This window comes from Amphiprion ocellaris, chromosome 11 (assembly GCF_022539595.1).
Source record: "Amphiprion ocellaris isolate individual 3 ecotype Okinawa chromosome 11, ASM2253959v1, whole genome shotgun sequence".
Classification (NCBI taxonomy): domain Eukaryota; kingdom Metazoa; phylum Chordata; class Actinopteri; family Pomacentridae; genus Amphiprion; species Amphiprion ocellaris.
This window is the reverse complement of record NC_072776.1, coordinates 23280084-23303718: the sequence shown is the minus strand read 5'-3', so window position 1 is coordinate 23303718 and position 23635 is coordinate 23280084. Positions and strand designations below refer to the sequence as shown.

Below are 23635 nucleotides of genomic sequence, written 5' to 3'. Positions count from 1 at the left end.
ATCTTACATTTTGCAGTGCATCTGATCCAGCCTGATGTAATGCTCATGCATTTGATGGTGTTTCATATGACAATGCCCCATCATAATATTTAAATCTATTACACAATACACACTTCCCAAGAGAGATGTGCACTTGGCGCATTTGCAACAAACACGGCATTAAAATGCAATGTTTCTTCAACTTTCATCTTTTCAAGAACCTTTGTCTGAAACATTCTGGTTTGTAAAACATGGGATGAGGCAGAAACTAGAACAAAGACCTCACAGGTTCACACAGGTTCAGGCTCTTGGTAGCTCCAGGTCACAGGTTGTTAAGTTCCTGTTGTAAAACTGTGGCATCGTGCTTGGTACATTATAAACCTACGTGATTGTGATTGAGTCCTGTTGTGTTGTTTCCAGGTACTTTGATGTCCCGATGGAAATCCTGCCCAAAGTCCGAAGTTCCTCTGAAATATACGGCTGCATGGTAAGCGCCGATAAACTTGCTGTGTGTTTGGGACAGTTTTTCAAATGCTGTTTGTTCTTTTTCTATAATACTGTCTGTTTTTATAGATACACCTGATTAAACCGTCCCTAGTTACCCTTCTATCTTAGAGAGAAGTCAATACATTTTTCTGAACCTCTTTATTAAGATATGTCAAAGCGACCGCCCAGTCTCCCACACTTCCATGTTGCTCATGGCTACAAAAAAATAAGGATTTTATTTCCCAATTTCCCAGATTCTTTTAGTTAGTCTTCACTTCCCATCCAGTTGTATGGATCGTAAAACTGTTAAGAAGTTGTATTGTAGTGAGTTTGAGTCAGAGATCGAATAGAGCATAGATGGAGTCTGGGTCATACTTGTGTTGAGGACCTGTGTAAAGAGTTTTAGCTACAGTCGACCAAAAGCCTCATGCATGTCCAAAACAAGTATGCATATGTAATGTATAAATCATCAGCTGGAGACGGCATCACTTGTGCTGGGAAATATTTTAAATAATTTTGTGTAGGTGTAGTGGGCTTCTTGCGCTGTGTTAGGTCTTTCGTCGAGCATACAAATGAAGAGCGCTCCAGACAAAGAACATCACTCCACTGGCTGTTGGACATTTCAACACCCAAGTCGTGTTCCCAGGAGTCTTTGAGTGCAGCCCAAATTCTATTTTGTCATAGACAGTAAATATCATCAGACTAAGGCTAACTGCAATTAGAAAATATTCTGGTAAATGGTGTCATAAAATAGTCTAATCACTGTAATGGCTAATAAAACTTGATAAGATAAAGTGTATAGTTCATCAGAATAGCAGATAATATACAGATAGCGTTGATTGTGAAGTAGTAAAACTTTTCCAGCTAAAATAGCATCAGCCTGTATAATTTCAGCATTGTGAAATATGTTTAACTCAGGGGTGTCAAACTCATTTTAGTTCAGGGGCCATATACAGCCCAATTTGATTTCAAGTGGGCCGGATCAGTAAAATTACTGCATAATAACCTATAGATAACCACAACTCCAGATTTTTCCCTTTGTTTAACTGCAATAAAATACATTCTGAAAATGTTCACAGTTAAGGAACTGTATTTTTCTAAAACACTGTGAACAAACTGAAAATTTGTGAAGAAAATTAAGTTCAATTTCAACACTAGTATGCCTCAGTTTATCATTTCCACATTACAACTTGCAGATCACAGTGTGTCTACAAAGGCACTAAACATTTAGTTCCAGGTATCTGGGACTCAACAATATAATATTTTGCTTTATGATCAAAATAACTTGTCAAGGTCTAGAAATTATTTAAAATGTTCAGTTTTACAAATGTCCAATCTGCAGTTAATGTCTTCTCTGTAATTTTTACACCTTGCAAAGTCATCCTGTGGGCCAGATCGGACCCTCTGGCGGGCCAGTTTTGAACCGGGCCGTATGTTTGACACCCCTGGTTTAACTGAAGGTCAGTGTCACTGAGAGAGTTTAAAAAGGAAAAAACCACAAAGGAAAATACAAATAAAAGAATTTAAATTGATGTGTTCAGCCCTTACTCCTCTCTATACTGTTTTGATCCATGCCGCATTTCTTTTATTTAAGTATGCTTTATTTCCCTCTCAGTCTCTCTTATCACCTTTCTGCTCTGTGTAAACAGACTGCAGTTCAGCAGAATTCCTGAACTTTTTTCACGTGACTGTTGGTTGCAACGGAGTCTGTCGTCTCTTCTCACACAGCAACATAAAGTTTAGTAAATAGTAACAGTTCATTTCTGATGACGTTTTAAATGAGAAGTGGAAGAAGTGATTTTGATGACATGTAGCAATTTCAAGCTTAGATTTGGCTTTTTTTAAAGAACGATGCAGATGATTAGTTTATTGACTGTATAGAGTTTCTTTCTTTAATTTGTTTGCCTTTAAGAAAACGTGCCTTTTAAACCTTTTGGGGTTTTGGGGTCTGGCGGTTGAGAGAGAAGCCAAAAGAGCATTAGTCTGTTTTTAAAAAATAGGAATATTGTTTTTTCTCTGGTCTTATTCACGACTAATTGCTGTTTAGTACAGGGTTTTTCAAAAAGAATGAACTGATTTCATTACGCAATATTTTAATAAAGGAAAGCAATAGAAAACTTCAGCCAAATCACAAGTATTCTATTCACAATCAACTTTTATTTGATGTTTAAGGTCATCGAATAACAACAGCGGTCAACTCAGTGGATCGTGATATGCTGATACGTATCTGGGAGAGATTCTCTTATCGCATTGATGTTGCCCGTGCTGCAGGTGGTAGCCACATTGAATACTTGTAAGACAGGAAAAAAAAAGTTGACTGTGAGTAGAATGCTTGTGACTTGGCTGGAGTTTTCTATTGCTTTTCCTTATTAAAATATTGCATACTGAAATCGGTTCATTTTTTTTTGAATAACCCTGTATTATTCTGCTCTAAAAAGAGAATGTTGCTATATTTTATATTGAATGTGCATTGGACGGTTTGCTCTGTTAAGTACAGATAGAATTCTATAAAAGTTCTTATCGTGGCCTCTCCCAGATAAATGGCCTGATAAGATGCCTTGTTGTTTAGTCACACTGGAATATGGTGTGATTATTGAATGGTTTCTGAAGCTGTGCTGCTGGATGAACCCATATTGAAGTCAGCTGAATTATAAAATAGGAGGTCACTGGTCCTGTTATCGTCTATCTGTGTTTGTCTGCGCTCGTATCTTATCTCCTGACTACAACATGATCTTTCCTGTTCAATCTTTTTATGCAACATGCACCTTGTACTGCAGTTTAGAGGTCAGCTTTGTTTGTTTTCCTCATTTTTGTTTGTCTTTTACCTCTAAGTGTCTGAGGTATATTTTGCTGTTTGGAAGCATCTTCCTGCAACTCTTCCTAACTGCAACAACCGTTTTGGAAATGGAAATAAATGAAATCAACACAATCCACAACTAAGAAGAGCAGTCATCATAAGAGGACTCTGTGCACCTCATGGTGTAATTAAGCGTTGTAGTGTAACCGACCTTTATATTGGGTAATAAAAGCACTCTGACATGACTCCTGTCATGCAGCATGAAGGCTGTCATGGGGTTTTTATCACATTAAGCTGGAAATTTGTATGAATAATGCATTAATCCTCAAATTCTGGTTAAGATTACTATGGACCTTTTTAATGATTTTCTAAATGTGTCCCTTTTCTTTTTATAATTGTGTTTTCATCTGCTGTTTTAATGTCCTTGTGAAGCACGTTGAATCGCCTTGTTGTTGAAATATGCTATATAAATAAATTAAACTTTAACTTAAACTTAACTATGGTCATGCTTTGTTTTTGGCCTTTGAGGATTTATTGATTAACATTGTTATAGAAATTGAGTCATATTATGTTGATGACCTGAAGTCTTATCACACCCATCACATGGACATATTAACATGGTAATAGGTCACATTTCACTGCAGTGCTCTTGAATATATTGTATTACAATCATTGGATACACAAATGTGTTTTGTTTGTTATATACTTTACTACAAATAGCTAGTCGGAGTTACATGTTTGGTTGTTTGGTTCCTAACACGAGCAGTATGTCCCATGAGGCCTGCCGTTATTAAGCATGACAGTGAATGCCTTCTTGCTTTGTCCAAATATTTTTAATGTGAACACACTTGCTGTCTATTCATGTTGTGTGGTTTGTGAAATCCACAGTTGATCCATTATACAGTAGACAGCAGTGTCCCACAGTCATTTATCCAAAATCTGAAACTGTGTTCTGTTTTCTAACCAGAAATCCGGCTCTCTTGCAGGAGTTCCAATCTCAGGGGTAAGGAGTTTTCTTTACTTTCCTTCACTTTGTTGCATCCTCTTTTTTTAATTTGCTGTTTATGGTCACTGATATGATCTAATGTCCAGTTTATACATGACAGTCAGCTATTTTTAGATTTGCTGTTATAGTTTCACATTTTTTACAAGTTGATTTTCTTTGGCCGTGAAATGTCAGTCCATCGTGCACAATGCTTAGTACATTTATTTGTCACAGCTGTGTAAGATCTAATTTATAAGGAGTCCTTATGGAAGTGTTTTATTTATGTTTTAAATGTACTGATATGGGCTGCATGTGGATCAGTGGTTAGCACCGTCGTCTTGCAGCTACAAAATCCCCAGGCCTGGGATCTTTCTGCATGGAGTTTGAATGTTCTCCGTGGTGGGTTTTCTCCAGGTTCTCCAGCTTCATCCCACAGTCCAAAAACATGTTGAGGTTAATTGGTGATTCTAAATTGTCCATAGGTGTGAATGTGAGTGTGATTGTTTGTCTCAATATGTAGCCCTGTGATAGACTGGTGACCTGTCCAGGTGTCCCCTGCCTTCACCATAAGTCAGCTGGGATAGACTACAGCTCCCCACGACCCCAATGAGGATTAAGCAGTGAATATCTAATGAATGGATGTATGAATGAATAGATGGATGTATTGATATCTGTATTGGTCAGAAAGTGTGGGTGTTGTTAAGATTCCAGTTTCCAGGATAAGGCTGATTTGTTTGTATTTGGTTATGTGTTTTTTGACAATAACCATGTCCTCTCCATCAGTGTCTAGGTGACCAGTCAGCTGCCCTGGTTGGTCAGATGTGCTTCAAGGAAGGCCAGGCCAAAAACACGTGAGCCATTTGCTGTTTTCTTCATTTTACTTTGTTACATTAAAAAGTGCAGTGATGGTGTTTGCACTTGATCGCGCTGTTTCTTACCATCCTTAACCAAGCTGTTTTTATTCTTTCCAACTAAGGAACATCACAAAACCCTTTATTATTTCTCTATTAACTTCAGGAGTTTTGATTTGACTGCATTTTCATGAAGTGATTTCATGAAGACTGTGCCTCCTTGTGCAGCGATACGGTGCTACCAGCACTTCTGCAATGCCTGTAACACTCCCTTAAAGTCTCGGTGTTCATCTGTGATGAATGCTGAATCTCCTAAACTGTCAAAAATGGTGAACCTTTCGACAAGTTACAAGGAGCCAGATTCACTCAGTAGGACAAGCAGAGAATCATGATTGTGTTATGGCCAGAGACCCACTGTGTTTTGACCATGTGCCCAACAACTGGAACACCCACTGGCTATCATGTCATAGTTCAGGTTGTTTTTGCCAAATGTTCACCTTCAGACACAATGGGATGAAACAGTGGAACTCTGCCTTGACAGTCTAATCCTGTAGGATGAAATCACACTGCTCATTGCTTTCTAAAATGTGTCATCATTTTTTAAGAGTTGATCCATTTGAGTTTGCAACATGTTCTGTAAAATAGTCTGTCTCACTATTTGGTGTCACCAGCAGCTAACAACAGACTGCAATTCATATTGTCAACCAGTACTCTACTTGTTTAGAGAGCCTGCTTGGTTTATGGGGCTAAGTCATTTGCAAGTGTCAAACACTGTAGAAAATAGCAGATTAACCTGTGTCTTGTTCTAACTTCTTAAAAAGAGCACGGTATGTGAATCTACATCATTCTGCTTGGAATCTGAAAGAAAACCATCAATAAATCAGTCATCAGTCTCAGTGTTATTCTCAGTATTATTGTTATTCTTATTATTAATAGGTATGGGACTGGTTGCTTCCTTCTCAGAAATACAGGGACCAAGGCAAGTTATTGGTTTTCTTTGTTTTGTTGTTTAAAGTATTCATCGCAGTGACTGTTTGATTAAGATATATTGTTTTGTTATTTCACCTTCTGTCTCATATTTGTCTTGTGACTATCAGCCTGTGATGTCAGAACATGGCCTGCTCACCACAGTTGCCTACAAAATGGGAAAAGACGAGCCTGCCTGCTATGCACTAGAGGTGTGAAATAGATTCCATCAGTCTTTCTCATTTTCAATCAAGTTTAGTTCCCAAATCTGCTTCCCTATTACAGTAATGTCCTGCCTAGTGTTAACTAATTAGTGACTGATAGCCGCCTGGAGCTCTGATGATTCTGGTTCTGGTGGGTTTCGTTGTTCTTGCAGGGTTCAGTGGCCATTGCAGGGGCAGTGGTACGGTGGCTGAAGGACAACATGGGCATTGTGCAGTCCTCCTCTGAGATCGGTACTCTCACAGTCACATCTTACCTCATCTCATGTCGAATCAGAAATCATCCATAACCTGTAGCAATGTAATAATGAAATGATGTGTGTAATGGAGAGATTTCTGCCTGGATAACGACACTCCTCTCTGTCTTTTGTCATCCTCTCGTTTCAGAGAAGCTAGCAGCTGCAGCAGGCTCGTCTTACGGCTGCTACTTTGTGCCTGCGTTCTCTGGCCTCTATGCTCCCTACTGGGAGCCCAGTGCAAGAGGGTGAGATGATCGGCTGTTAAATAAATATCCATCCATTATCTATACACCGCTTAATCCTCATTAGGGTCGCGGAGGGTGCTGGAGCCTATCCCAGCTGACTCAGGCGAAGGCAGGGGACACCCTAGACAGGTCGCCAGTCTGTCGCAGGGCCACATACAAAGACAAACAAGCACTCTCACATTCACACCTACGGGCAATTTAGAATAATCAATGAACCTCAGCATATTTTTGGACTGTGGGAGGAAGCCGGAGTACCCGGAGAAAACCCACGCATGCACAGGGAGAACATGCAAACTCCATGCAGAAAGATCCCGGGAAAGCCGGGACGCAAACCAAGGATCTTCTCGCTGCAAGGCGAAAGTGCTAACCACTACGCCACTGTGCAGCCCCCTGTTAAATAAATAATAAAATAAATTGTTTTAACCATTTAGCAATGCTTGAAGAAACAGTTTTGTTGTAATTTTTGTCTTTTACCTTGGACAAAATAATGACTAGTTACAATAAGCAGCTAACAGATTATTCTAATGTCAGCATTTTTTACTTTTATATTTGAATTGAATTCCTCTTTGTGTTTTCTAGCATCATCTGTGGGCTCACACAGTTTACCAACAGAAACCACTTGGCGTTTGCTGCTCTGGAGGCCGTCTGCTTCCAGACCAGAGAGGTGAGCAGGGCCCAGTTCAGATGATGTTCTTCCTCCACACGCTTCAAAATGTTGTCTCAGTCTCTTGATATATACACTTTTTGTTTTTCTGCACATTGTGTTGCTTATTGGACTCAATATTCTGAAAGGTACCTAGAATTATGTAGTGAATGTTGTAGATTTTCTCAACTAGCAAAAAAGTCAGTTAATAGAAAATAAACTGATAAAAACATTCTTAGCACCAACTTCAGCAACAGCAACAAACTTTTCCAGGAGCTGGACTGACAGATTTTATTGCATTTAGTTTGTCAGGTGTTTAAAAAAAACTTTAAATGAAGTCATAAATTGCTGCATTGTTTGTATCAGATCCTTGATGCGATGAACCAGGACAGTGGCGTCCCTCTGACTCAGCTGCAGGTGGATGGAGGGATGACGTCCAACAGGCTGCTGATGCAGCTGCAGGCCGACATCCTCTGCATGCCTGTAGGTAAGGACTTAAACAACGTCACATTGGAAATCCGTTTTTCTTTGTTTGTTTTGCTTTGTTTTGTTTTATGTTATGTCCTTTATGCAAAGATGAAGAGGTGTGTTTCCATGTTTGAGGGTCAGAAGGAAGCAAGTGAAGCAAAGCAAACTAGAAAAGCACTCAGAGAGTGCAGTACTCCGCCAAGGCTGTTCATTCTTCCATATAGCATTGTCAGAAATGCAGCATTTAATTATTAGTTATTCATGATCAGAAGTCACGGTAACTTAGAATGTGGCCATTTAATATAGATGTACCCACAAACAAAATGACCTTGCACTGAGCACAGGCATGTGTTATGCATTATGTATGGATACCGAATCACGTGACCTAAATATGTAGCGGGTGGAACTGATGGGACTCAGAAACACCCCCACAATTTTTATTTTTTTCAACTTGTTTTTTTGGCCTTTTGTTGGCTTTATTAGACATATTAGTAGAAAGGTAGACAGGAAAGAAGGGGGAGGAGTCGAGGGGAAGACCTGCAGCAAAAGGCCGGGAGCTGGAATCGACCCCAGGCTGCTGCATCGGGCACTATAGCCCCTGTTCATGGGTCGCCCGCTTAACCAGTTGATCCGGGCGCCCCACACCCCCACAATTTAATCAGTTATTCCTTGTATCATTTCTGACGGATAAATCCTGGTAAGTCTGCAGCGGTGCATTTGTAGTAGGATCACAATCATGTGATCGTCAGCAGGCAGCTGACGGAGTGTTCACTTGTTGTCATAGTTACAATGACGCTGTGCCGCTATCTCGCAACGATACAGAGATCTTTAACAAATCCGTAGATCCAGACTATTAGCCGCATCACTGCCAAAATATAATCAGTTGGTCCTTGTGTCATTTCTGACCTTCCCTGAAAATTTCATTCAAATCCAATAGTCCGTTTTTTGAATAATGTTGCTAACAGACAAACAGACGGACAAACCAACGCCGATCGTAACATAACGCTACTGCGTTAGTTGGCGGAGTAGTTAAGGACATGTAGCTTCATTTAAGGCAGAATTGAAATGTTAAATCCCCTCTTCTGAGGGGAAAATTTGTCAGCATGAAAAACTAGACGTCTCCTCTAGTTCAAACAGTAGCTTATATAAGTAACCAATGAAATGAGGACTTTATACCTTTTTGTCTTCCCTGACTTTTGTCCCAGTTAACTTAAACACAAACAAACCTGTTGTTTGCATTTAGTTGATGGTTCAGGAAGCATTGACAATCTGGTCATACATGAAAAACCAGACTTTGCACAGACCAAACTAAAGTATGTGCAGTAGCTTATAGACTGAGGACAATAACCTCTGTTTTCATTATTAGGCCAAATGTTTGTTTCATTCTTGTTTCTTAATTGAATGGATCCATTCTTGAAAAAATCCCACTACTATAAATATTACTACATTGAAGCAAAAATCCACTCTGTATAATTAAATTAACAAATGGATTTTGTATGATGATTAAATTGTACAGTTTTATCTTTTTGATTTTAAGGAATGAGATTTGGTTGTAGAAAAGTATTGGATTTAAACGAATCTTTTTTTCATGCCTGTGTGCGTCTGTCCTGTGCTGGACTAGTGCGACCCACCATGTCGGAGACCACAGCTCTGGGTGCAGCCATGGCAGCGGGGGCAGCAGAGGGCGTGCAGGTGTGGACCCTGAGCCCTGATCAACTCCCACATGTCACATCTGAGAAATATGAACCACAAATCAACTCTGACGGTAAGAAAACATAACCAGCGGTGTTGTGCTTGATTGGACTGGTTGTGCTGGGTTTTTGATTTATGTGATTGTCAGAAAAGTTCCTAAAATCTGCAAAGCTTGAAAAACAACATGGAGTTCCTCTCTCTCAAACTGTACTCAGCAACACTTGCATCACAAAGGCGGAGAAGCAACTACAGCATGAGCGGAAACAGGTTTCAAGCTATTAGGCTGGACAGTAGGGCTGAAACAATTCCTCCAGTTATTTGAGTAATTCCATTACTAAAATTCCTCGAGGCAAAATTCTAATTCTAATTCAAGGCTTCGTTTAATCCACCACATACTAGACTCCAGGTCACCAGCTAGTGGACCACGGTCTGAGTCTGGACCCAGACTTCATCCTATATGGACCCAAACCTATAGTCAAAAAATTATAAGGGGATTTTAAATTTGACGGGATGCTTCTAATTTAACTGGCACAGCTTTTCTAGTGTTTACGGCATTTTGGAGATCAGAGGACTGAACTATGAAGGCATTTCAACATAGTCAGACTTTGTTTGTCTAGGCTGGCTCAACAAAAACGAAAAGTTCAGTCAGAGTTAACAGGTATGAAGGTGATTATCAACTTTCTTGGTCAACTCAGACTTTCTGCTTCAAATTCGTCCACACAAACAGGAGCGTTTAACGCATCATTTGACTCAAAATCACAAAATGAAACAATTGCAAACAGGTTGTTTTAATGGAGAACAATGAGGAATATAAAAATTTATGACCGTAAAAAGCTGCTACTGTAAATGGTGTAGGACAGGAATGCTGGTGGAAAACTTTTTAACGTTCATAATGTATTTATTTTATTGATCAGCTGATCATTTCTAACAGACAGCTGCACAATACAACTATATAGGAAATCACTTTAATTTGTGGCCAAATCAAAATGAAACTAATGTTGCTGACTGAATATTCTCTCTAATAAATACTAATAAACTAATCAGTTTTCTTATTTGTGTTCTATCAGCTGCAGTACCAGCAGTTTAAACAAACATAAAAACATATTTATGTGATTTCTGCATGACCAACTAAATACATGTAGGTTCCCATGGCTTTGAATTTTAGTTAAAAACCCCTGCACTATTCTATATATGTACAATACCCCTGTACTATACTATATCTGTACAATACACCTGTACTATACTATATATGTAAAATACCCCTATATTATACTATATATATACAATACACCACAGATGTCCATCTGTGTTCCACCAGGACGGTTCATGCTGACTTCAGCTTTTGATGCTGTAACACGCATTCCAAGCATGACATCTGATTACTCGATTAATCGCCAGAATAGATAAAATACTCGATTACTAAAGCAATCTATAGCTGCAGCCCAACTGGACAGTAAACCAACAGCAAAACAGATTAAAAGGTGTAGTGGGTGCATTTAATGCACTTTTAGGCTGATTATTTTGTTTTTTATATTCTGTCTTTTTCATTTACATATAACAAGGGACAAAATAAGTAACTTGAATTAGTTTATTTAAGGCTGCTGCTGATCTTTGCTACCATTCCTTTGATATAGCGCTCAGACTTCAGTTGTGTGCTGTTTGCTGTCTTTCTGTCACAGACACTGTTTTGATTTTTTTATCTGTTCTGTAGTTGCTGAATAATGCATGAAAAAACTTCAGAAATCACACATTCTGTAAAATAAACACTTGCTCAGTATTGACCAAATTTGTAGTGATTGAGTTTCACTTGGTTACTTTTCATTTTTATGTGCTGCCATCTAGTGGATGTTACTATCATGACTGAAGATATTCACTGCATCACTGCAACTTACGTGTTTCCTCATCAAAAACAGAGAGCGAGTTCCGTTTTGGTCGTTGGAAGAAGGCTGTCCAGAAGGCCATGAACTGGGAGACCACAGAGTCTTGCTGCAATGGAAACGGTACGCAACTGAGTATTAACTTGTAAATGTACAACTGACAGAAAATGATTCCACACATACAGCAATTGATTTTAATGTGTTTTGGTTTGATAAATTTCCCTGAAATCACGAGTAGGGAACTTTGACAGGAGTCTGACTGTGGTCCGTCTCGGACACTCTCTCATTTTACTGTCAACAGGTTTAGGAAAGAAGGCGAACGGCGGCCCCTGGGGGGTTTCTCCTACCCCTCCCCCCACCAGAGTGGACCACTAAGGTCTTCCATTTACTACTATATGCCTTCTGTGACACTTGGAAGACTTAAGACACTATCTTCTTTGTGTTGTGATGAGGTTGGGTTTGCATGGTCACGTTGGAAAGGCATCACTAACATTGTGTACTTATGAGTTTGACCGACACAGATTTTTCTAAACTGATAGACATTTTAGGGTCCGAAATTTCTCGGAAGGTCATCAAAACCATTGGTGGATACCAGGTTTCCAATGATGATCGACAAGCTCACGATTATCAGTTTTTGAGGATGAGTGATCCAACTTAATCTACTGAATTATGACCTAAAAAGAGTCAATTGACTTAAACCCGAAGCAAACAACTGAGTAAATGCAAACTGGTGGACTTTCAGTGTCACTGTGCTTGAAGAGGACCCTCTGTCAGACCTGCTGTGGATGACATTGTCAAATGGCTGAACTCTGTTCAGCCTCAGTGTTTGTGTTGTTTCGGTGTGCATGTGTATTAGTTGTTTCCACTTTGTCCTGCTGACAAAGCGAGGCTGTTGCTCTGTCTTTAGCGTAGCTGCAATTGTACAGTTTCAACGTATTGTCTGGATCACGTGGTCATGCCTTGCTACATTCTGAGAAACTAAAGTTTAAAATGCACCCGTGTTTCACTTTACATTCAGATGATTTTTCCTGCAGTCTAGAGTTCTGTGTAGCCGAGTTTTACTTATTACAAAAGTGAAAGGTTGAAGGAAAGACCATTGTGACCCTGACCCTTTCTGATTGTACTTCTGTGGTACAGTAGCAGCAAGAAGTGAACCTGGCAATTATCCAAGGTACCTGCAGATGCTTCAATTGCCTTAAATTAATTTATGTAAAATTAAAACTTTAATAATCTCTGTAAATTACTATTATGTCCCCTAAATCTGTATTTCTAAAATCTTAGAAATGCCTCAGAGAGCAGGTGAGATTTGTTTCCATTTCTTGCATTTATAAAGCCTTACAAAGTACAGGGTAGAGCTGAACAACTTATCTAAATATTTTAAACAGTGCAATATCCAAATTATAGGAACTGAAATTTTTTGATAAAGGTAAAATATATGATAACATCCCACTTCACATGAAGCAATGCGGTGTTCCACAAATGGTGTGGCTTCTAAATTCCATTATATACAATTAATAATTATATATTTTTTTAAACCAGCTTTGTTAATTGGAGTTACATTTATCAACTATAAGAGTTTTTTTGATGATCAAAGGATCACAAACAAGAAGAGCACACAGAGCGCAGTACTCTGCCAAGGCTGCTCAGTCGTATGGTTTCCGTTGAATGAACTCTTTTAAAAAATTCATGGTATGCAGCAGTGGATTTGTAGTAGGATCACAATCATGTGATCGTCAGGCAGCTGACGTAGTGTTCCCTTGTTGTCATAGTTACAGTGACGCGCCACTATCTTGCAATGATACAGAAATCCTTAACAAATCCGTGGATCCAGACTATAAGCTGCCACTGCCAACATCTAATCAACTGGTCCTTGTGTCATTTCTGACCTTCACTGAAAATTTCATCCAAATCCGTTAGTCCATTTTTGAGCAATGTTTCTAACAGACACAAAGACAAACCAACAGCAATCATCACATAACTTCGCTGCATTTCTTGGCAGAGTAATAACAGGAAAGTGCATAGTTTTCTTTTCAAATATGTCAAGATATATTCATTGCTTAGTTGCTCTAGACCATGAGCAGGTAAATAAAACCTGCAGTTATCACGGCAAGAAGATAAATATATGACGACATCTAACCTGAAATATTTTGCCCTAATTGTTGCTACTTCTGCTAATAAAATTGTCCAAAATTGTATCTCACAATTGCTTGAGACTATGATAACCCTGTGTACATTGTCATTTGTAAGTGTTTTTTTTTTAACTAACAAAATCAGTTTTAGACCGTTTTGTTGTGCTGCTCTGGAATCTGTTTTCGTTGCTTCATCTGTGTGATCAGATCCATTTTTAAACTGCTGTGTTTTAGATTAGATCATTCAAAAACAGCTGAACTAGTCAGATGCTCAGGGACAGAGCAACAGCCTCAGGGCATTTGCATGTTTGCTTGAAAACATTTTCTTTGGACCACAAGGATAATTCAAAAAGTTCTTGACCTCATCCAGAAACAAGAGGCTTAACTCTCATTTTGGGGATATTATATACTATAAAGCCTTATATCACTGTTCAAGGAAAGATATGACAACAAACATTTGAGTTTTGTGGACAGTGATCTAAGGCTGTTGGTAAACGGCTACAAGTCTGTAACTTTTAGAGGCACCTTCATAACTGCTTTGCCTCTAGACCTTGTGTTCAGCAAGAAGGTGGTCTGCTTGGGTCTAATCTGTGTTGTGCTCATCCTAAAACTTGTCTGTCTTCACAGATCACCAGCAGTAATCTAATTGTGGTATCAGACCCTGCTGGGAACATGGAAGACTGCTGTGGAGCAGCACTGGAAAAAGAAAGAAGCTCACAGTAAATACGGGCCTGAAGACTGTTTGATGCTACTTTCAGCCTCCTAGACATTGTATCCGAAGATCTTATCAACCTCAAGTGCCAGCTGAAATGAAGAGTGACACATCCTGTGGGGCTTTCTGAGATTCTTGTTCCTTTTCTGGAGAAAGGGGAGTCATTTTTAAAGCATCCAGTATAAACTCTAAATCTGTCTTCAACTCACTGAACTCGTACAGTAGAGCACAGGGGAAATCTGATGTCCACAGTCTGAAGTAAAGCGTTGCACTATTGTACTGCATAACTAACGAAGAAATACTACACACCCACTTGCTCTGTATGTAGTGTTGATGTGTTTGTACTTTCTTGAGATCTAAAACCAGCACTGACCTGATGTTACACATGTTGAGTGAGTAGGACTAAATTAGTTCTTTAAAATGGTTACTTCTCTTTACCTACTTAAAAAAGTGGGCCTTTCCCTTTGGTGTAATTAATGTAGAATGAGAAATACCATCCATGGAGATGTAAGGATTTTTTTTTTTTTTTTTTTAGAGGGAACGGAATCACTGGATCTATTTCAATGAGCCTAAAATTATTTTGATTGTGTAGAAAGAAAAACAAACTGAAACCTGATTCTTTGCAGGCTCTCAATAGCACTTTATAATTTATCCTGTGTAGGGAGATTAAATATTGGAGCCTTGTTGGTTTCTTTAGGAGGAATCCTTATTTTAATGTTTTAATGAAGGGCTTTTTAAAAAAATAAGACAATTTATGTTTCATACTTTTTACACGACTTTTTAACATCTGAGCCATCATCAACAATGAAAATGTAAACTTTAATACAGAGTGAAGATCCCTCTAGGTGAAGTTCATTTTTACTATTTAAAGAACATGTGGTCATTGTTAGGTCCTGATTGAAGTGTGATTTAAAGCTCAAAGCTGTCTTCAGCTTTGTATAATCTATGCACAAGTTGCCCAAACCCTACTGCTTATTTTCCCTAATTGCTGCCGATGCACTGCAAGAGTTCTTCAGCTCTGCAGCAACGTATACGTTGTAATCAATAGTTAAAATCAGACTTGTACAATAAAAATGACTACATAATCACCTCACAGTCTCTCCTTTATTCATTGTAATCAGCATCAGAAAAGTCCCAACAAGGCTGACTATGGATGAAGTATACTTTAATATCAATAGTGATTCGATATGTTAGATGCATCAGAGAAATGTGAGCATTTTTGTGTATCAGAGGGACAGAAAGAAGTTGGGCATTCAACATTAACATAAACATTTACAAAACCCTTTTAAACAACTCGTGGGAAAAAAACTGGATTAACGTCAGATGGACACAGCACCACGTTCAAAGCAGGAAGTTCATGTGATAAAAAAGCTCCACAGTGTGTAAAACACTCAGGAGGAACTGATGTCTGCACTAAAAGTCCTCAGCGGGAGAACTGCCTCTTATCATTCCTTGCTTTGTTGACGTGCTTAAAGATTTTGGATTTGTGCACATTCTTGGACTTCTGGTATCCAAAGCCACCTCCGCCGCCTCGCTTCTGCAACTTTGCTCCTTTACTACTGTGGACATCTAGAGAGAAGAGTTCAGTTAAGGAGAACAACAGTCTCTTCATCTATTCATGGGAAATTTTCCTGATCGTTTTGGAAGTTTAATTTTCATCTACTGTTAGCACAAAAAAAGCTACAGAAAGATGTGCCACCTGTGTGACACATAGCCTTCATTATTTTTTGGATCCATAAAGAGTTATCAGTTTCTATATTCTAAGTGAAATGTGGGATACCAGCACAATAACAAAACTGTGAAGCTGACATGTAAAGGATACTGAGGTCAACGTATGGAGGAACTTTGAAGCCAAACGAGAGCGCCACCATGGGGAGGTTGAGGGTGTTGACACTGTAGATCTGTTTGAGTGAGTGGGAGTCGTACGCCCTCACATAGGACTTGTAGGCCTCTTGAGCCGACTTATGGAGATAGTAGTTCTTCTCAATCAGCTTCTCCAGCTAAGGAATGAGAAGCAGAGTTTTGCAATTAGACTTAAAGCACGAGCCTGCACTTATTTTTTTTACTAATACACTTATTTCACACAAACAGCACTAGAGGTGTCACTGAGTGTAGGCTTAAGTCGATTTCTCACCTGTGACTGGATGTCAGAGATTTTACTCCAGGAAAATTCAAACTCACTCAGTGGGACCTGGACAACATGAGATCAGTGTGAATACAAGCAAATGCTAATGTTAGACTCAAACAGCATGATAGATTTTCAACTGGAGAAAATTTCACGTTGGAAGGACACACAAATTAATGAGCAGTTAATTGTGTATGTAACACTAAATCTCTTCAGACATAAGATATGCAACATTGCTGCTTCATCGCTGAGTTAAAGTAACAGCAACCTATCATCTACAGGTAAGTGAGTTTTACAGTAATGTTCTTCACAGCGACATGTGAACATACCCATCACAGTGATGCAGGGAGTCAAAGAGCACAAGACATTTTTGCCTCCCAAGCAAGACTGGACAAAAGCTCTAGTGACATAATACACTGCCCGTCCAAAAAAACAACAAAAAAAAGTTGCACACTCTAATATGTCCTAAATATATCTGACAACACTAATTGGCCGTGGCAGCGTTTCAATAAGCTATCACAGCATGTATTTCTGTCCAGAGTTCTACCAAGATCTTATATTGATGATGGAGAGTCGGACCGCTGCGCAAAGTCTTCTCCAGAGCATCCCAAAGATTCTCAATGGGGCTGGAGGTCTGGACTCTGTAGAGGTCAATCCATGTGTGAAAATGATGTCTCATGCTCCCTGATCCTCTCATTCACAATGTGAACCCCATGAATCCTGGCATCTTCATCTTGGAACATGTCCATGCTATCAATGAAGAAAAACTCCATTGATGGAAAGACCTGGTCATTCAGTATATTCATGTAGTCAGCTGACCTCATTCTTTGGGAACAGAACATTGCTGAACCTGACCAACCCTAGATCATAACTCTAAGCCATGATGAATGAATCACTTCATCCACCTCTCTTCTTACCCTGATGCCCCCATCACTTTGGAACAGGGTAAATCTGGACTCATCAGACCACATGACCTTCTTCCATTGCTCCAGAGTCCAATCTTTATGCTACCTAGCAAATTGAAGCCTTTTTTTCTGATTAGCCTCACTGATCAGTGGTTTTCTTAGGGCTACACAGCTGTTTAGTCCCGATCCTTTGAGTTCCCTTCATATTGTGTGTTTGGAAATTCTCTTACTTTTACTATTAAACGTAGTTGTGAGTTCTAATGTTGATTTGCTTCGATCATCTTGGAGTTTGTTCTGACCACATTTGTTCCTCGAAGATGATGGTTCTCCACTGTCCTTCAGGTTTTAATAATGTGTTGGATGGTTTTTAACCTGATTTTAGTCATTTCAGAAATCTCCTCAGTTGTTTTCTTTGCTTGATGCAGGTTAATAATTTGACCCTTCTGAAACAGATTAACATCCTTTCCATGACCACAGGATATGCCTTGTGACATGGTTGTTTAAGAAATGAGAAGCTCCTCACTGCATCAGCTAGGGTTAAATAAGTTGTTGCCTGCTGAAACATATTCATCATTGCAGTAATTATCCAATGGAAGGCTCTTACCTATTTGCTCAGATAAATCCAGGTTGCGACTTTTTTTTTTCTGACAGGCAGTGTACAAAGCAATGCACTTATAAACAGAGAACTTAATGTAAACTAACAAAAGTTTATCTAACTGTCCAAATAACCAAAAGTACAGCTTATTTATGACTTCTTAAACACTGAAAATTCTGTCCATGTGTAATGACAGTCTAACTACAGCAACTTAAAGCTAGATTTCATTGTTACTTGGCTTTGATTTGCCATGTTTTGATGGTTTTGCATTCTATATGTAGTTATGGAAGCACCCACGCAGACAAGAATGCCATTACTGGAAGTAGGCTAATGTGAAATGATGAAACTGATCTATTGTTTAAAGTCAAAAATCCTTTTCTGTCATCAACGGTTTTCATTGTTTTTGTTCACACCATTGCAAACAGTAAATTAAAATACCCCACAGCTGTGATGGAGGTGAGGCCTCAGCCTACAGACAGCTACTATGTAACTAATGATTCAACTGCAGCTGATAAACTGTGACTGTGTAACAGCTCATGTGCCTGACATAAAGACAAGTAAAAAGTAAAATCTTGATTGATCTTTTGTCCACATCAAGGGTAATTTTTGTGACATGTACAAGGTTGCTGATTCTGATGTATAGTTGACACATTCAATTACAGCCAGAATGACAAAGAAGTCTACGTCTGAAAAGGGCTTAAAGAACAGCTAAACACTCCGAGATGATCACCTTGGCCTGTTTGAGGAAGCGCAGGAAGCCGAGTTCTTCTGGTCGAAGGATCAGGAGGGCATGGCCTCTGCCATTGATGCCCCGGGCTGTTCTGCCCACCCTGTGGATGTACTCCTGCAAATGAAAAGTGAAGTTCAAAATGGAGTCTGTTCAATCTCTCTCTCTCTCTAACATAATCATTTGGTAAAAGTAATAATAATACCAAGAAATACATTAAAGTATAGTTCTGTTATTTTCTACTAGTTTTGAGACCTTGGGATCATCTGGGGGGTCATACTGGACAATCCAGTCCACCTCAGGTATGTCCAGCCCTCGAGCTGCCACATCTGTACACAGTAGGATGCCTGAGTCTGCATTGCAGAACTGGAAGAACGTGGTGGTCCGTTTGGTCTGCTTCTGCTTGCCCTGTAAGATGGAACAACCGCTTTTACAACAACCGGCCCTGCAGATCGTACTGTACATATATGACTTTTGGATGTGGAGAGGGATGTCTTACATGGATGGCCATGACAGGCAGATCAATGTAGTTGAGTAACTCATAATGGAATTTGACAGACATGCAGGAGGAGAAGAAGACCATCAGCTTCTTCTTGCGGTTCTTCTTCAGGAAGGTGAAGAGCAGCAGGAAGCGCTTTTCTGATGGGCACACCACATAGCCCTGAAACACATCAGAGACAACTGTATCACTTCAGTGTGCTCAGGACCCCGGGAGCCAATCGTCATCTGTACAACACTGAGCCCACAGGTAATACAGCAGACTGTACCTGCTCCAGGCCATCGACTGTGGCATTGTCTTTGTTGTCATCCACCCCAACATAGAGGGGCTCTTTCTTCAGGGAGATGCGAGCCAAGTCCTCCACCTTTCGAGTCTGAGTGGCTGAAAACAGCATGGTCTGTCTCCTCTCTAGAAAGGAAAATCAAGAGAACAGGATGATTTAAATAAAATAAAAAATCAACATTAAAGGGAACTCCACCTATGTGACGCATGGAAATATGGATACTTGTCATAAGAAGAACACCTTCTGTGACTCTTAGGGTAACTCTGATGATTATCTTTGCTTTGGTTTAATGACAATTTTTCCATAAAAAGCCAAACTGGAGACTGAAAAAGGAGGCATACGATATGGTCATAAAAAAGCTATCAGTTGCACTTAAGACATGGAATCAAGTATTTTTGGAGGATAAACTGTTTCTGCCCCCTCTTTATAAGTAATTTGACCCCCTTTATTTCTGAACAGTTACCAAAGTGCAGTACTGGACAATACAGAGGAGAGTTTGGTGGCAGCAGATACATACTTGGCAGCAGTTTGATGATCTGCTTCAGTTCCTCCTCGAAGCCCACCTCTAAGATACGATCAGCCTCATCAATAATCAGACACTGCAGGTTCTTGAACATGAACCCAGGGGTATTCTGAAGACACAGAAAGCAAGCCATCAAAGTATTAAAATGGAATAACAAAAAATGAAACACAAGGTTGAAACAATAATTTTGTGCTTCTTTCTTCAAAGCACATGTGCCATGCATGCCATGACCCTGCTCAGGATTCCAGTGAGCTCACCTGCAGGTGGTCCAGCAGACGGCCAGGTGTGGCCACCAGGATGTTGACACCGTTGGCGAGTTTTTGGGCTTCAGCTGAGCGGTTGCTGCCTCCCATGATCAGACCGTATGTGTGCACATGGTGCGTCATCAGTTCCTTTAGCACGCCATACGTCTGCATTGCCAACTCGCGTGTGGGAGAAAGGATCACTACACCAGTGCCTGGGGGGAAGAAAGTAGAACTCAGTGTAAAAACAAGTTTAAACAGTCATCAAGTGCTACAGACGGCCACCAAACTGTAGAGCGAAACGGTAAATAAACATTGGATCTCACCGTTTCTAGGCATGAATTTGAGTTTGTAGATGAGCTCTATAGATGGGATGAGGAAGGCCAAGGTTTTACCACTTCCTGTTTTAGCAGCAGCCAGAACATCCCTGCAGAGAAGGAACGCAAACACAGTTTATCTTCATTCTACTTTAATATTCATTACAGAGCTTTTTTTAAAAATATCAAAATCTGTGAAATGAAATGACTATCTAGGTTTTAAAATCAGTTGTACATCAATTCTAAACTTACAACCATCCCAGAACCATCTGACCTACCTTCCCTCCAGCAGAGGGCGGATACTTTTGTGCTGGATTTCTGTCATGTGTTCAAAGCCCATCTCCTTCACTCCTTTCAGCGTGTGCTCACTGACCAGGGCAGCAAGGGAGGAAAACGATGTGTCCTCAAACGCTCCTGAAACAAAAGTTGACACTTCATGAGAAACAGAGTGCTCTCCGCAAGGCTAAATTTAGAGAAAGTTGAATTTCCTGAAGAAGGCAACATAATAGGAAACTAGTTACATCAAACGTGTTCTTGTAATTATTCCTGTCAGAAGAAGCACTTGCAGCTTCCCCCAAAGAAAACCACAAGAGTCTCTGTTTGCCTTAGCTGACACCCGTTTCATGATGGAAACACTGAAAGGGCAACACATAAAGGCAGCGCAGCTAAACTAGTTTCTTTCCTTCTGGTGATTGTGTTTTGATGTTAACAAAAAATAAATCTTGTTTGGTTAATAATTGCAACAGCAGGCCACTTAAGGCCACAGAGGACTATAGAAACCTGCTTATAGCCTGCTTTCTACTATAACCCTATTTCTTAAAGGTTGTGCAAACAAGAAACCAGAAGTATATACAGTGCTGTATGTTTTTGGACTATGATTAAGCAAATCTAAAATGTGTGCACACTGAAACAGGGGTGGGATGGGGGGCTGACCTCTAATATTCATTCAATCTCTAGCACAGTGTGTGCAGATGATAACTTTCCTATCAATAGCATGTATTTCTGCTGCTTATCCATTGCAATCTGACAAAGCCCAGGTGGAGTTTAAAGGGCCACAGCAAAACAATAACTTTATTAGTATTTACTCAAATGCTGCATGTATGAGTGCTGTATGCCAGCGACTGAGAGTGAAGCTTGAAGACAAGTATTAATACTACTAGAGATCCTGATCTACAATATGCAGACATGATTTCTCAATACCTGTTAGTCCAGATGGCAACTCAGGTTGATCCTCATCATCTTCTTCATCCTCCTCTCTGGCTTCATCTTCTTCATCTGCAACGTCCTCTGGTGTGTCAGTGGTCTGTTCTCCTGCAACCACCGCCTCCTCCTCATCTTCTTCATTGTCTTCATCATCATCTGCTTCTTTCACAGTTTTGCTCTTCTTCTCAGCTAAAATGAAAATTATAGTCATGATACTTATCCATGATAGTTACCAGTAAAGAAACTGTACTTTGGAATTTCAATTGGGCAGACTTTTGTGGTGGGTTACCTGGGGGTTCATCAGTGTCAGTAAGCTTCCTTTTCTTCTTTTTCTTTTTCTTCAAAGGAGTTTCCTTGGTGGTGGTCCCTTCCATTGGTCCCTCAACCTTCTTTGCCTGTTTCTTCTTGAGTTCCGCGTCCGTCTTACCAGCAGCGGCAGGTTCCTCACAACATTCGTCTTCCAATCCATTTGAGCCTACTGTGAGACTCACTGCAACAAAATAAATCATTACACATAATCTGTCAGATGATGAGGAGCTGTGTGATACACAGAATAAAACACAAGCGAGTACACTGCTTTGCAATATCACGTGTCAAATGATTTACAATGTACCACCTTGTAGTAATTAGAGTTTCTCTAAGTTGAAAAGTAGTGCACCTGCTCTTATGAACAACCAAATACAAAATACTTTAGAAAAGATTATATGGAAACTACAGGCTACAAAGTCAACACTCAATGCAACAAGAGTCACCCTCGACTGAGATCACTGAAACATCACACAACATGAAGGTTCCACAAGTAAAAGAACTGACAGGTCAACTGAAAACCCTCATTGTGAAACTTTACAAAGATGGAAAAGGACACAGACTGACGACAAACAAAAACTTAGTGGAAACACAGTTGTAACCATAATAACATTGATAAATAATAAAGAAATAATCGTGAATGCATAGTTCTGACAATGAAGTACAGAGGTGGGAAGACTGTGACCTGACCAAGGATGTCTCCTGACTTGAATTCCATAGAACAGCTTTGAATTATTTTAGAGAGAAAAGTGGAGCAAACCAATCATGAGGAAAGACCAGACGGAACAAAAATGTCTGAATGGCAAAACATTTGTAAAATCTGTGCAATACTGGTTTCCTCATGCTGGGGACAATCCAGTCGGTCACCAAAAAAGTAGGTGATTATTTTAGGTAATATAAACAAAATATGTGAATCTTAGTCGTTAGGGCGTACTAATTTTTGTTGCATTGAGTTCGGACTGTGTGGGCCTGCATTTTTAATCGTTAAATTGACATGAGAACAAATACGATACGGCTCCATTTAGAAGTAAAGCAATCAATGTAAAGTGATGGGACTTTAAATCATGTGACATCTAAGGGATATTGCACTTACTTCTGTTTCAATACTGTACATAATGGAAGTCTGTATCACATTAATAAATCGAATGCTGTTGACAAGCACACTCTTAAAAGAAAACTCTGGAAACCTGAATGTGTTACAGTACTAGCTAGCTAACTTGTAAATCCTATTAATCGCCACTTACCTACGGTAAGACAAACATACAATACCTTTAAAAAGTTATACATTAATATCAGCTGAAGTTGTCCTGAATCTTGACGGTAACTTACGGCCAGTGTGACAAAGTTCCAGATTTATGCAGCACCGTGAGGAGCTAACACTGCTAGCTTAGCAAGTGAAGTTCAGACACGAAAGAAACGAACAGCAACAGATTAGCTTTCATGAAGAGGAGAGCACATACCGGCCTCCTCGTCTCCTGTCGGCTTCTTCAGTAATTTTCGCTCTTTATTTTTTTCATTCCTTTTCTGAATTTTCTTGCGGAGCAGCTTCATCTGTAGGTCCGCCATGGTAACGGCGTACAGCACACGTGTGTATGTGTGTGGTGCTCAGGACCCTTCGGG

The 23635-nt window shown here is 39.7% G+C and overlaps 2 protein-coding genes across 3 annotated transcripts in view; one reads left to right on the top strand and one right to left on the bottom strand.

Moving 5' to 3' along the window:
* The window catches only part of LOC111564220 (glycerol kinase-like), a 27082-nt gene extending 11704 nt beyond the window's left edge, over positions 1–15378 (top strand). Inside the window, exons 8-20 of one of the 2 annotated variants that reach the window (XM_023263680.3) lie at positions 400–466; positions 4230–4265; positions 5031–5098; positions 6035–6077; positions 6196–6276; positions 6441–6519; positions 6673–6769; positions 7349–7433; positions 7779–7899; positions 9502–9645; positions 11486–11572; positions 11751–11825; positions 14206–15378. In XM_023263680.3, coding sequence (XP_023119448.1) covers positions 400–466; positions 4230–4265; positions 5031–5098; positions 6035–6077; positions 6196–6276; positions 6441–6519; positions 6673–6769; positions 7349–7433; positions 7779–7899; positions 9502–9645; positions 11486–11572; positions 11751–11824 — 982 coding nt within the window. In that variant the 3' untranslated portion in view covers position 11825; positions 14206–15378. The remainder of the gene's footprint in view (positions 1–399; positions 467–4229; positions 4266–5030; positions 5099–6034; positions 6078–6195; positions 6277–6440; positions 6520–6672; positions 6770–7348; positions 7434–7778; positions 7900–9501; positions 9646–11485; positions 11573–11750; positions 11826–14205) is intronic. The other variant, XM_023263688.3, reaches the window with a different exon arrangement.
* Positions 15376–23635, bottom strand: ddx18 (DEAD (Asp-Glu-Ala-Asp) box polypeptide 18). Its single transcript, XM_023263668.3, has 14 exons — positions 23476–23635; positions 21999–22199; positions 21707–21898; positions 20785–20920; positions 20516–20616; positions 20205–20404; positions 19942–20056; positions 19410–19549; positions 19142–19303; positions 18898–19050; positions 18646–18759; positions 16425–16481; positions 16113–16290; positions 15376–15859 (listed from the first exon to the last, which is right to left on the bottom strand). Exons 1-14 carry the CDS (start codon positions 23579–23581, stop codon positions 15714–15716), a joined length of 2001 nt encoding a protein of 666 aa, XP_023119436.1. The 5' UTR covers positions 23582–23635; the 3' UTR covers positions 15376–15713.

Excerpts from the sequence above, each read along its gene's own strand:
- ddx18 (XM_023263668.3), bottom strand. The coding sequence starts at position 23,581 with ATGGCGGACCTACAGATGAAGCTGCTCCGCAAGAAAATTCAGAAAAGG. Across the intron at positions 19,550-19,941 it reads GATCATCAAACTGCTGCCAA|AGAGGAGACAGACCATGCTG; the intron begins GTATGTATCTGC and ends TTTCCTTTCTAG. Across the intron at positions 19,051-19,141 it reads TGCCTGTCATGGCCATCCAT|GGCAAGCAGAAGCAGACCAA; the intron begins GTAAGACATCCC and ends TCCATCTTACAG.